Source organism: Camellia sinensis, chromosome 10 (genome assembly GCF_055761805.1).
Source record: "Camellia sinensis isolate YWXY chromosome 10, ASM5576180v1, whole genome shotgun sequence".
NCBI classification, from domain to species: domain Eukaryota; kingdom Viridiplantae; phylum Streptophyta; class Magnoliopsida; order Ericales; family Theaceae; genus Camellia; species Camellia sinensis.
The window spans coordinates 58357681-58372705 of NC_138970.1; the positions used below are offsets into that span (position 1 = coordinate 58357681).

A 15025-nucleotide genomic window follows, 5' to 3' on the forward strand; every position below is an offset into this window, starting at 1 on the left:
CATTAATAAACATTGACTTAAGTATCAGAGATTCTCCTAATTAACGACCTTAACCAAAATAAATATGCAAATGTGTTTTCTAATGTCATCTATACCGAGTGGTAAATTTTTTCCACACACCACAAATACACTACCACTCAACCTTTCACCCTACATTCACATCTCCTATCATTTCTATTGTCGTTTACCTCTCTTTCACTGACATCCCTACCTTTTCTGTAACCTTACACCCATAATTTAAAAACTCAAATTCTTTCCTGATCTCAATTGATTAAAGGGAGAGAAGGAAATAAAGAGGCATGCTTTGTTTGGTTGAAGTTTTGACTAAATGAAAGAAATGGATAGAGATGAAGGAAATAAAAAGAAGATGCAAGGGGCGAGGGCATTTTTGCAACAACTACCAAATTGTCAAATATTTCTTTTTATTTATTCTACTCTTTGCATAACTTTTCGTAAAAAATAAAATTAAAAAAAAAAAACATTCCAAACATATTAATTTTTTTCATCTCATATTTCAGTCAAAAAACTAAAATGTTAATAAAAAATATGTTCCCAAATCTCGACCGAGTTTTAAACTATACCAAATTGTTTAAGCTTACACCCATACTAAAAAGTTTTAAACTTAAACTATACCAAAGTTTTAAACTATACTAAAAAGTTAACCTTACACCCATAAGTTTTTTAAAAAAATTGTTTAAGCTTTTATTTTATTTTATTTTATTTTTCATAAATCGTTATCATAAACTATACCAAACACAACATATATTCCCAAATAATAATATTAAAAAAGTTGGAAACAATTTTAGAATTTTGAATCATTGGGCTTTGTAGAGTCAAAAGATGTAGTTGCCCAATTTGCTCATTGGGCATGTGCAACCCCACGAAGGCACACATGAAATCCAGAATATGTAAGCTTCTTCTCTCTCAACCCATCTCCAACACTCAAAGACAAGCATCCACTTTATGTTATAGCCATCTAATTGAAACCCAGAAGTCTCATGGACGTGAAATTAAACTGGGAATTTCAGCTGTTGAATCAAACATTGTTCAATCTAGCTGTGAATCCAAAGCATTCTCAGATGCTCACCAATTGTTCGACGAAATGTCTGACTGGGACGTAGTTTCGGCCACAACAATAATTAGCCGCTTCGCTCAACGCCATCGTCACAAGGAGGCAATCTCTCTCTTCTCAACAATGCTTGTGATGAATATCAGACCCAATGAATTCACTTTTGGCACTGTCATACACTCTTCCACAGCTCTACGAGACCTCAATTTAGGCAAACAACTTCATGCTTGTGCGGCGAAGATAGGCCTCGAGTCAAATGTCTTTGTGGGTAGTGCAATTTTGGACCTCTATGCCAAGTTGAGCACAATCGAGGAAGCTCGAAGAGCATTTGAAGATACTCACGAGCCTAATGTGGTTTCTTATACAACTTTGATTTGTGGGTACCTCAAGAAAGAGATGTTTGACGATGCTTTTGGGCTTTTCCAGGCAATGCCGGAGAGGAATGTTGTTTCGTGGAATGCGATGATTGGGGGGCATAGCCAAACGGGACATAATGAGGAGGCTGTGAATCTTTTTGTTGAGATGTTGAGAGAAGGGTTTGTGCCCAGCCAGTCTACTTTTCCTTGTGCTATGAGTGCAGCTGCCAATATAGCCGCGCTTGGAATGGGCAGAAGTTTCCATGCTTGCGCGATTAAGTTCTTGGGCGATCTTGGCATGTTTGTTGCCAATTCTCTGGTCAGTTTTTATGCAAAATGTGGAAGTATGGAAGATAGTTTCTTGGTCTTTAGCAAACTCCCTGAAAGAAATATAGTTTCTTGGAATGCTTTGATATGTGGGTATGCGCAAAACGGGAGAGGAAGAGAAGCCATAGATCTTTTCCATAAAATACAACACGCAAGTCTTCAACCTAATAGCGTAACACTACTTGGTGTACTTCTGGCTTGTAACCATGTTGGCCTTGTCCATGAGGGTTATTCATATTTCAACCAAGCAAGACTCAAAGACCCCAACATGCTAAAACCAGAGCACTATGCTTGTATGGTTGATCTACTTTCTCGCTCTGGACATTTCCAGGAAGCAGGGAGGTTTATCCATGACTTGCCTTTTGACCCGGGAATTGGGTTTTGGAAATCATTGCTTGGAGGGTGCCTAATCCACTCAAATATGGAATTGGGAGAGCTTGCTGCCACAAAAATTCTGGCTTTGGATCCTGGAGACGTTTCATCGTACGTTATGCTGTCAAATGCACATTCGGCTGCTGGGAGGTGGCAGAGCATGTCGATGATCAGACAAGAGATGAGGGAGAAAGGGATGAAAAGGGTCCCGGGGTGTAGTTGGATTGAAATTGAAAACCGCATTCATGTGTTTGGTACTGCGGATACGACACACAGCAAAAAGGATGAGATTTATATGGTACTGACGTTTTTTCTTGAACATGTGATGGAAAGCAGCCAAGCTTCCAAACTTTTGACAGAATCTTATATCCAGTTTTATGTTCACAATTTTGTGTAAAGACATGATTCAAGAGACTCTGATTTATGGAGTAATGAATGAAATTGGTATATTTCACATTCTCCCTCAAGTATTTACTTCAGAAGATCCAAGATGCTTTGATTTGGATAGCAAAGATGATTTTTTAGCAGAAGCAAAGCAATATCAATGAGTTTGCTTGTAGATAAGGCTGTAAACTAATCGAGTTGTTCATGAACAACTTGAGCTCTTCGCTAAATGAACGAGTTCGAGTTAAATTTTTAGTCTCATTTTGTAATCAAGTCAATCTCAAGTAGAACCAAGCTAAGCTCAAATAGGATCGTGAATACAATAATTTATAAATTATTATTTTTTTTTTGGTAATACTTCTATTATATTTTTTTCTATATTTGGTGCGTGTGCAAATTTATGTATTTGATTGATGAAACTAAGCACATAATTTTCTCTTATTGTGCATTTAATCTAGATTTGATTTTTCTTTTGGAGTTCAAACTCGAAATCTGCTCTTTATGTAATCGAGTTTCTCAAACACTAGACGAGCTTGTCCATTTTAGACTCCCTCACAATTTCATCTGTACAAGATCGAAGATTGTCTTGGCCGACATGAAACTAATATAATTGCTACTTTGCTTGGGCTCTTCGGTGAGCAAAGATGAACTTAGCAGAACCAAAGCAATGCCAAATAGTTTGTTGGAGATTACTGTGGGAATGGCCAAGCTTCCTGCATTACAATTCATTCTCCATTCAAACTACTCTCATGTTTTATGGAGTTTACTTACGATGTTTCATGTTTACTGATAATTGGAAATATGTCTATCTTTGAATCAAGTGTTCTAGTGAGATTTTGATTACAGCTAGAATGCTATACAAGTGCAATGATCCTATATATTGTACAAATTGTAGTCCTGCTAGGCGTGTGTATTGTCGATCATTTTTTTTGATGTAAAAACGGTATTAGATTTGACAAAGTGTGGTGTTTTTTGAGCCACTTTTGTTTCAAGCTATTTTTACCCCCTCCAGAATAAATTCTTTGGTTCCACCACTACCTTCGAATTCATCAAAAGATTTACTTCCTATTTGCCCTCTCCTGACCAGATCACAATTTATTTTGTTGCTTGCAATCCTCAACCTAGACACCATTTCATTTTGGATAACATACATTGTCGTATTTGTGCATCCATCAGTTCATAATAAAAAAATATATATATTTCCCCATCTTCTATAAAACTAATGTTGCGTTTCAAAAACCAGTTTTGAGATTCATATTGATCAAACAAATTCTTTAGACCATCAGCAAAAATTCATCCAGGCATCCATCACTCAATTCATTTCTGCCAAAACACATTTTATAATGTTTGGTTGCATACATAAAATTAATGTATTAGCAGCTATATTAATGGTGGTGGAAGGAGAGTAGGGGTTGAGGTGGTGGTGGTGGGTTGGTGAGAGTGGTGTTAGCAGGGTGTTAGGGTGGTGGCGGCGATTGCAACGGCATGGCATGGCAGCAATGATGATGGTAGTGACAATGGCAGTTGAGTGGCTGAGCCAGCTGATGATGTCGGTGGTAGTGCGGTGACATAAAAAACATTTTAGTTCCAAAAATATTTTTCACCTTTCAAAAAATGAAAAATATTCCGTCCAAATGAACTTGTCTTCCATTGAATTCGAGCGTGCACCTAGAAATTTAGGAAATAATGGGACAGACAGAATCCTGCATTATGAACCCATGCTATGGATTGCACGCAGACACCTAACATGCATGGTAATGACATTTCTCAAGCCAAACGAGATTCATCAACAGGAGGTTGACACGAGGCACATAAAACTCCCAACAGTGTGCATGGCAACAATGTAACAAGGTCAAGATACAATCATAAAACCAGAACTCAAAATCCAATCCAAGCTTACAAAATTGAAAGATGTGGAATCCACCACAGCCCAGTACTTAACTAAAAAACGGATCGAAACCAAATCTCAGTACAAAATTCTCAGCCAAAATGCCGGAGATTTTAATTAAAATACTTCAAATAAAATCATACAACTGGAATATGAAAGGTTGACTACTATCTTAGATTATCCCAATCTTGTTTGCCACGTCCAAAGCATCATAGTCTGGTGTCAACCTCACATAGGCTTTCTTCGTCCCATCAGGCCTGAAACAATGACAAACGCAAATGAGATTCAGTGTAGTATAAACTATGAGAACATGTCAGAATAAATTTGTTAAATTACACAACGCTAGTGGCGTATGCAGACAATAAAAGGAACATGAAATGGTTCCATTTTATTTGGCATGGGACAATTCCGTCTCCTCCTTAAAACAAAAAACCAATTATCACAAATTATTCTTGCTTCATAAAAGCCCTAGATGCCACCCCTACAGGCAAACTCCTGAAAGAATCATTGGATTGGATAAAATACAATGAAATTAACAATTGAAATGCTTTCTTTCCCTTAGAAAACCAAATCCACCACAATAATCAATCAACAACTATATAACCACATCTCTCAGAATACGAGATCATATGACCTGATTACGGCTTGTAAGTTGCACCAATGATTGCATAAGTGATAGCTCCACATGTGCTAACAATATTATGGTGTAAAACTAATATTTAAATTGATATTGATTATTTTCCATCTATAGAATATCAGTGCTGAACTTGTAAGCTATAAAAAATAAGGAATCACAAAACCATACATGCACACTAGATAAATTGATATTGAAATTTTAAACAAACCAAAGTTAAGAATATTTAAACACAAAATATAATATAGATACCAATAATAACAATCAATTGCAATAAGTAGAGAAAATGTAAGCTTTTACCTAATCAAGGTATTCACTTTCTTGGTCTGGATGTCATACATCTTCTTGACTGCATCCTTGATCTTCTTCTTGTCAGCACGGATATCAACAATGAAAACCAAGGTGTTGTTATCTTCAATCTTCTTCATTGCTGATTCAGTGGTGAGTGGATATTTTAGGATTTGGTACTGATCAAGTTTGTTCCTTGGGGTCGCACTAATGCGAGGGTACTTGGGGTTCCTATCCTTCTTCAACGTCCTTGGTCGATGGAAGGTGACTGTTGTTCTTATCTTCTTGGCCTTCTTCTTAAAGGTTGATGAACCAGATTTCACAGCTTTGGCAGCCTTCAAGGCCTGGGCCTTCGCATCAGACTTTTTAGCCGGGTCAGCTGCATAAAAAATAAATTTGCCTCTTTAACACACAAAAATAGCATGCAAACATAATTTATTTACTCCAGAGTGTGTGTTTATGTACGGGCATGTAACCATGGGCACACACCAATGTTCACCTAGTCACTAAGTTACTCCAGTTCAGCAGTATTTCAAGCCTATTAAATTGACTTCAACCTTATCATTTTCAATCTCAAAAGAAGACTTTATAGTTGACATGGAGATTAGCCTTTAAGCATATCCTTGTATAACTTGCTCATCTTGGTCTTTTAAAGAAAATTATTATTTTTTTTAAAAAAAAAGGCATTCTTTTCTTGGCTCCTTTAAACAGTGCATCTATTCCAGTTCACCCTTTTTGACACTTTTAAGTTGTGTTTGGATCTAAGATTTGGGTACGGATTTGTGAAGGAAAAGAAAAAGTAAGGGAAATATGAATGAAATATAAGCTAATTTTTTTCCCATTTCCCTCACCTTTTCGTTTACCTTTCCGAATTCCTACCCAAATCAAATGATCCAAACACAGCCTTAGTGAATTTTATTATGACTTTTATGATACAAATAAAAATACAAAAATTGTCCTTGCTAATTTTTTGAGAATTCTGCTATATATCTAGATAAGACCAAAAAACAACATGGCTACGTAACCTATCTCATTTAGACTGATTCATGTTTGTTGCTGAACCTTAACAGCTGGTTTTCTCTGATTCTTTTCTTTCGCTTTATCAGTAAATCTCAGTTTTTATATAATTAAGGGTTTTATGACTCAGTCTTAAGATTAATTTTGCTACCGCCTGCCCACTTCAACACAGACCAACATACCCAATAAAATGATACAACACCCTACTACCTAAATAGTTTGGCATCATGATTACTTCCATAAAAATATTAAAAATAATTGGTAACTCGAATTTGAGTTTGCCCGAATCACCCGAATTTGTGCATTCCAGTCAACCGCCGGGATGACCAGCAGGACGACCGGTGCAACACTTGTCTACCGCGGTCTGCGGCTGTCACCTTGTCGTCGGACGACCGGCAAGCCAAAATTGGGGCAATTCTGGCGAGCCAAAATTTGGGCGATGTAGCATTGCTCTAAAAATATATATTGGTCTCAAATGAGAATCTCTCTCAGAATAAGTTACTTTCAAACAATTGTTATGGTATTCAAGGCTCATTTTATTCCAGATAACCACAAATCAATAGCAAATTAGAGATCTATATGATGAGAAATGGAGTACATACCTTTAGCAGGAGCCATTGTTAAGTGAGGTAACCCTAAACCCTAAAAAAACTACCTAATACCCCTGCACAAATTAATCAAAAAATGGCACCGAAAATTAAATCAGAAACGTAAAATCTAGCAGTGAATTTGTAGAATACAGACTCAACGTCGCATGAGACAGAGAGAGAGAGAGAGAGAGAGAGAGAGAGAGAGTACCTGATACGAACTGCCGTCTAGGGTTTGCAAGAGGAAGAGCAGAAGAGGATTACAGCACTTATACGAAGCTCGAGCATGTGCCATTCACGTGCTAGTATTAATTTTTCTTACTCTTTCTCCCTTTATTTATTTTGTTAGTTAAATAGAAAAATTACAAAATAAATAAATTTAAGGTTTGAGGTTGTAATAAAAAAAAATTTTAATTTTTAATTTTATCAATTTAAATTTTAATTTTTTAATTTAATTGTTTATCTATTTTTATTAAGTAAAAGTAACGAAAAAAAATATTTTAGTTATCTATCTATCTATCTATCTATATTATATAAGAAAAAAGAGATTTCTAACCCCTAAACCTTGTAGCAGTTCCAATATCTCAATCTTAATTTTTTTAATTTTTTGATTTAAAAATTAAAAAAAAACCTCAGTATTTAATATTTATTGACTTCTCTCAACTCACAAGTCTTTTTAACTTCTCTCATATCTACTACTGCATTATTTTCAACTTATCCTATACACTATGGTTAGTGATGAGATTATTAAATTATTTTTATAAAAAATCTAAAAAAATAATTTGTATATTAAAAAAAATCTAAAACAAATTCCAATTGCAAAAAAAAAAAAAAAATTACACTATAAAAAAATAATTTGTATATTAACAAAATATCTAAAACAAAAAATAAATTCTTATTAAAAAATAATAGGTTGTAATTTTGAAAAAAAATTACATCGTGCATTTCGTTAAAATCTAAAAAAAATAATTTATATATTACAAAAAATCTAAAACAAATATAAATTCTTACTAAAAAATAACATGTTGCAATTGTAAAAAAAAAAAAAAAAAAAAAAAAATTATACTGTAAAACATAATTCGCATATTAAAAAAATATCTAAAACAAACATAAACTCTTATTAAAAAATAACAGGTTGCAATTGTCCAAAAAAACAAAAAAAAAATTACACTATTCTTTTCATCAATAATGCTCAAAAAATGTACTAAGTATTTCTGTAAAGGCTTGAACGTATCCACTCTCAAACTATCGAGTGAATATAGATGAAATTAAAGAACTCAGCTTTAATGGCTAACAAATATTAGAAATCCGACTATTAAAGCCTAATAACTATTAATTAATAGAATTCAACAATTGAAATGTCTCAAATCACATATCTTTGTCTTCTCAAATATTCCCTTTTTTTGGTTCATGCATTCATTCTAATATTAATAGAGAATTGGACGTGTGGAAGAGTGACAGACATTAAAATTATATATTAAGTTATGTAATTGTTGTAATAAAAAATAAATGTTATCTTCCTCTTCTATGACAATTTATCTGGTTATACCTCCAATTAAAACGTCAGGTGTACTTTTATATCATCATTGAACGTTGTTTTCATTTTTTTAGATACTTTGTCTCACAATTGTTTGTGTTTTATGTTATAAAATTTATTATTACATCTGTGTTTGCTAAAACTATTAGATGGACCTAATGCAAGAAGTGCAAACTATTTCAATGTCATTATCAGGATTACAAGTACAAAAAATACACAAAAAAGTATATGAATAGATAACATTTTACAAAATTTATTTGTGAGTCTCACTTCTTGAAAATCCTATAATTCATATATTTTTTGTATTATATTTTATGTTTAGTTTCTGTAATTTTTTTTGTTATATAGTTTTTTTTGTTTTCTTTAAAAGTTTATTTTTAAAAATTAATTAATAAATAAATAAATCAATTTTCTATTTCAAACAATTTCATTTTTGTTTTTATTTTTTATTTTTTATTTTTCTTAAAATAGTTTTAGTTTTGGGCAATTACTTAAATTTTTTTTTCTATATATTGTAATTTGGTATATTTTAAGTGTATGATGTTTTCACTAATACACTCGAGATGCACTATGAAAAAAGTATCATGAGAAAATTAAGTAAAAAGAATAAAAGTAAATAAAACAATACGATAAATGTGGAACAAAGATCAAATATCAAAACTTCTAAAGTAAGCAAGCAAATAAACAAGTAAGTATAATAGAATGTTTAACAATAGACATTTGAAAATTTGCAACAAGATTTTATAACTTTCTTTTTTACTAAGAAAATCCTATTTGGTACTAGCTAAATAAAATGGTTTTAAAATATTTTTTTTTTAAATTTGAAATTAAAACTATAGTAAATTTATGTAAGCATAATTGCTAACCACATTTTTTTTTTCTTAATGTATAATATTTATATTGACTACCTTTTTCAGATTTTTTTTTTTTTTGAAGTATGTATATAGAAGTAAAAAAATATCGTTAGGAATAAAGTTTTTCTTAATTTAATTATAAATTTTGCCGTACATTATTTTTAAATTTTGAATAAAAGTAAACATAAAATAATTGATTGAAGATATGCTGCATTTATTATATTCCATTTTTTGTATGCAAAAAGAAAGAAAAAAAAAACATTTAAAAATCGCAATTCACATATATGCAAATAATTCTAAACACAACCCGTGCATAGCACGGGTAGATCTCTAGTATATATTATATAAGGAAAATTGGGTTTTTAACCTATAAGTCTTGTGGAAGTTCCAAGTTCCCAATCTAAATTTTATAATTTTTTGATTTTTAAAAATTAAAAAATCTTCTATTGCATAGCTCTTATTTAGGCAAAAATAAATAAATAAATAAAAGTTTATATCCCTTAATTTATGACTTTCAAATGGAAAGTATACCAAATCTTAAAAAATAAAATAAAAAATGTACTAATTCATTTCAAAATTCAAATTTGAGGGTCACTAAATATGAAAAACAATTTATTAATTTAAATTTAAAATTGACACAATATAAATTTAAAAATATAACAATTTATCCCATGATTTATAAGTTTTAAATATAAATTTAAGTCTTGTGGAAGTTCTAAATTTCCAATCTAAATTTTATAATTTTATAATTTTTAAAAATTAAAAAATCTTCTATTGCATAGCTCTTATTCAGGCAAAAATAAATAATAAAAATAAATTAATATCTCTTAATTTATGACTTTCAAATGGAAAGTATACCAAATCTTAAAAAAAATAAAAAATGTACTAATCAATTTCAAAATTCAAATTTAAGGCTTACTAAATATGGAAGGCAATCTATTAATTTAAATTTAAAATTGACACAATATAAATTTAAAATTATAATAATTTATCCCATGATTTATAAGTTCTAAATATAAATTTAAAATTATCGTAATTAGCTCATAATTTGTGTATTTTCAGCTTGTTTGGAAAGAACATTTGGGCTAAAATAGCCATATAAGACAAAATAGGCTATTTTAGTTAAATAGAACAAAATGTCACATCCAACCTATAATCATTTCATTTTTTCTTTCACAAAAATAAAAAAAACCAAAAAACCTATTCCAAATGAGGCTTTTTAGTCTCAGGCTAAAATAGCCAAAAAATTAACCCACATCCCAAACGAACTCTTACGAGTAATAAGAGTGATATTGAGATTATTTATATATTTTACGAAGAGATATTATGAGAGTTTCAAATTCTCATAAAAAAATCTATATACTATTATAATTGAAAAACGTTGTCATTCTATTAAAGTTTCAAGTTGCGATTCTTTCTTTTTTTTAAGAAAAATTTGTTCAAAAGGAGACCCAATGTATTATGATTAGCGATAGATTAGATGCAAATTTAAAGATTGTAATTGTTTTCTAAGTTCTTTTAAATTAGTATGTTCATCTTTAATTTTATTTTTAATTGTAGCAATGCGTTAACAATAATTGATAATTGATTGACCAGATGCAAGAGATAGGAATACTCGTAGATTAGCTAATTGTTCTTGTAAGTCGTCAATATATAAAATACTATCATTAATTTCAAGACGCAAATCATAAATTAAAAGTATAACAAACAATACTTATATTGAATTGAGAAACCAGAATACAAAATAAAAGAAAACTTACAGTGGGTCACAATCGTGGAAGTAGATTGGATACGACATTCACTAAGTACATTCACACTAAGCACACTCAAACTTCCACACTCAAATTTGTTCACATTATAGTTGATATTATACAATAGTCTTTGATACTGTAAAAAGCGTGCCTTCTATTGAAGAATGACTGCTTTTATAGATGTAGAAGTCCGGATTTTAAATGAATTGGAGTTCAGGAGGAATCAGCTCTTACTTTGTCCTTTGAGCATTATTGGATTGTTTTGTCAATGGAGAATGCTTTAGCCTTGTATTATGGTCCTTGAAAACATTATTGGATTGCTTTTGTCGTGGAGAACCCACGTTATGAATTGGAGTGTCTTTTCTTGTATTGGTGGAGAATCTTTAATGAGCTGGCTTGTCCTTGAATGCAGAGGGAATCGTCTTTATTGAAATTGTTGTACTACGAGTTTGCAGAAATCACAAGGGTCACCAATTGTTGATATTTACACCTTAACATGTGTTTGAATAGTTATCGTCAAGGTATTGGGTAGGAATCCTTAGGGATGATGTTGATGAATTTATTGGAGATGATATTTTTTGAGACGAAACTGTTAGTAACCTGGTCGTAGTGAGAATTGGGAGAAGTGTTTCCAATACAATATTGTCTTCGGAATCAGAAACGGATTCCGCATCAGCTATGAGAATCATTTTCATTTTAATGGCTTTTTCATATTTATGTTCGAATTCAGATTTGGAAATAAAATGATATTTTTCCTTGAGTTTACGTTTTAATTCAGTTTTAAAAGCATTATAATCAAATGATTTATTGGACTTGGGGCTGGAAGACATGACAGCAGGGATAGGATTAATAGCAGACTTTTTCTTGGAATTTTTGTAGAATGAGAGTAATTGATCAAGGTATTGTCATGATGGAATCTTATAAATTTTCCACAATTTTGATGCGATCCGGCAGACAAGGAAAGTAGTATTGATGACTACAAAAAGAGTGTATTGCCAACCCATGATTCAAGGAAATTTGAAATCAATAGTGAAATTGTGACGCCCCATTTTTTTTTTGGAACATCATAAAATTCAAATAACAAATAACTTGCTAAATAAAATTTTAACAACTAATTAGGGAAATTTAAATTCTCACATAGTCAAAGTTTAACAACAAAGCAAAATTACGAGTCCGCATGCAATATTACAATAACTTTATAACATTCGTAATTACTAAAACAAAAGATAATAAAATTTTATTTTGCTATATTCTTGATTTCAAGTTAGTCACGGTTCTATATTAGCAGCGCCCCAACTTCGGCTTCAGTCCTTTCCTCATCATAATCTAGCATAAAACGCCAAGGCCACAAAATATATGCCATAAGTTTTGCAACACAATAAGAAAACATAATCAACTTACCATTCTTTTTAAGATAAAGTGATCAGATAATAATCATGACAATTAAGAGAAAATGACGAAATTAATAGCATGATAATATAACAACAATTTAAAATAATTTTAACAATTTTATTAGTTTATGTGACACTCAAAATCTCACCAAAGAGATTTCCTTACCAACCATTAAGCCATGACCACGATTAATTTGGAAACCCCCCCTTAGTCAAATATTTAAGAACTAACAAGGATGTCCACATCCAGAGTTATATACCCAAGTCGTGGCATCGGTGGTCTGCCCTAAGGGAACAGTCTACCAGGGATATGTAACCTCCCTGCGTGCCACCCACACATCTACCCTTATCTCAAAACCAAATACCGATAAGGGTTCAAATAAGTCCCGTGCCATCTTAGGGTTTCACGACACAATTTACGTAAGAATTCTCAAAATCAGGACTCACCCTAAACAATCGATATTAACTCTCAATTGTTAACTTTGTATATGCCGTTAATAATTTCAGTTAGCTTTTATATTAATCACAAATAATTCCAATTATTAATCACAAAAAATGTTATGCCAACTCATTAAAATTCCCAACATAAAATATTACACATGTCACATAATAATAAATAAATGTACAAAATTTAAATAAACAATTTATTTAAACCATGGTATGAAAAAATAATTTAGATACAAAGAAAATAAACCATAATCACACTTGCATGAATTTTTAATTTATAAGATTAGACTAACACAATATTAAATAAACCACAATACACCCATACATGGATTACTAATTTACAATATTTAATGAATTAGACCAACACAATAATTAATTAATTTTTTAATCCAAATAATTAATTGAAGTAATGATCTTAAACCTGCCCAGAAATTTTCAGGATATACCTTAGGTAATAAAAATTATAAATAAATTATTTATGCAATTCTAAAATTCGTGAAAATCTATAGAATATTCAGTAAACATGTTTAGGTCATTTTTTTGAAAGAATTTCCCAAAAATAAGTTATAAATAGTTCTGTAAAATTCCAAGAAATTTCATGACAGAGATTTATCACATTTTCTTAAATTAAATCCATACTTAAATTTATAAATCAAATTCATAATATAAAAATTCACTATGAAACTAGACTTTTCAAATTTCATTTTTGATTTAGAAATTACCAGATTTGGTTTAATATAAATTTTTTAATGATTTTTCAAATACATAGTAAAATCTGCCTATAGCTCCAGATTTGGTTAAAAATCTGTATAAATTTGTACAAAACTCAATAATTGTTAAAAAAAAATCTAAACAATTTTGTAGAAAAAATCATCTCAAAATTTTAAGTATAAAATTGTCTAAAAAGTCATACAACTTTCCAGCAGATTTAAGGGCTAAATAAAATCTTTAATAATCTTTTTAATGGCATAAACTACACATGCAAGTCCAAATTACACAATATTATCATGATTTTAAGGCTACCAATATCTTCAAATATTTGATATACAATCATAAATTTACATACAACTATAAATAAAATTCTAACCACAAGTTTAGTCATTTTATCATATGAATATAATCTGAAAATTTCAACAATTAAAAAAAAATGAGAGAGTTGAAAGGGGTTTCTTACTTAATAGTAAGATTGAAATAGGATGATAAAATGGTAGAAAATTTTGGCTTCCTTAATCTCCTCCTCTCCTTCTACTAAGCTTCGTTGCTCCAGAATTTCCCTCCGATTTTGAGTATGAAATACATGCACTGTAAGGCATATTAATAGCCTCCTCACCTGAGGCTCTCTCTCTCTCTCTCTTCTAATCATTCTGTGGAGTCTAATCTAATTTTTCAAATCCAAGGGAAATCATTTGAGCCTACAATCTACAATGCCATGCATGCAACCAAGTGGCAATGCTGCCACCAAAAAACCTGCCGAAGTTTGATTTTATTTTTTTTTTTGTGTGTGTATATTTATGTATTTGTGTGGGTTTCTTAAAATTGATATACTAAGATTTTTAACTAAGGTATTTAGTAAGAATAATTATCATATTGAATCCCAATTACAATAATTTATAAACAATAAATATTGAATACCTACAAAATTATTATTCTTAATAATGTCTTTGTTAGTGATTTAATTGGATTAATTTAAAACTAACTTATACACTCATATATATTTCAGATAAACTCTGGATAAAATTAATTAATTTATTTATTTTCTTTTAAGAATAATTAAATGTGGGTTTTCACAATCGACCCTCCTAAAAAAAATTTCGTCCTCGAAATTAATTCGTACATTTAGACTAAAAAAGCTTAGGGTAATTGGCACGTATCATATCTTCTTGTTCCCACGTTGACTCTTTCATCCCATGATGTCTCCAGAGAACTCAAACCAATGGTATAGTTTTACCTCGTAATTTCTTCTTGCGACGATCTAAAATTTTGACAGGCTTTTCTTCAAATGCCACATCTTCATCAAGATTAATTTCCTCCCAATTGATGATGTGAGAAGGGTGTGGCTCATATTTTTGCAGCACAGAGACGTGGAAAACATTATGTACTCTAGCTAGTTGAGGTGGTAGGGC

General features: G+C 31.0%; 2 protein-coding genes across 3 annotated transcripts; one reads left to right on the forward strand and one right to left on the reverse strand.

The window, feature by feature from the left end:
- Nucleotides 1–639: 639 nt before the first annotated feature.
- Nucleotides 640–2887, forward strand: LOC114300123 (pentatricopeptide repeat-containing protein At5g42450, mitochondrial). Its single transcript, XM_028244986.2, has one exon. The coding sequence runs from the start codon at nt 869–871 to the stop codon at nt 2519–2521; it is 1653 nt and encodes a 550-aa protein (XP_028100787.2). The 5' UTR covers nt 640–868; the 3' UTR covers nt 2522–2887.
- Nucleotides 2888–4320: 1433 nt separating this feature from the next.
- On the reverse strand, nt 4321–11213 carry LOC114300124 (large ribosomal subunit protein uL23). 2 transcript variants are annotated; one of them, XM_082891455.1, is made up of 5 exons: nt 11074–11213; nt 7134–7253; nt 6938–6999; nt 5331–5697; nt 4321–4653 (listed from the first exon to the last, which is right to left on the reverse strand). In XM_082891455.1, the coding sequence occupies exons 3-5, from the start codon at nt 6951–6953 to the stop codon at nt 4569–4571; spliced, it is 468 nt and encodes a 155-aa protein (XP_082747581.1). In that variant the 5' UTR covers nt 6954–6999; nt 7134–7253; nt 11074–11213; the 3' UTR covers nt 4321–4568. The 2 variants fall into 2 exon arrangements, with proteins under 2 accessions (XP_082747581.1, XP_028100788.1); XM_028244987.2 differs by lacking the exon at nt 11074–11213 and having other exon boundaries at nt 7134–9571.
- Nucleotides 11214–15025: the final 3812 nt, after the last annotated feature.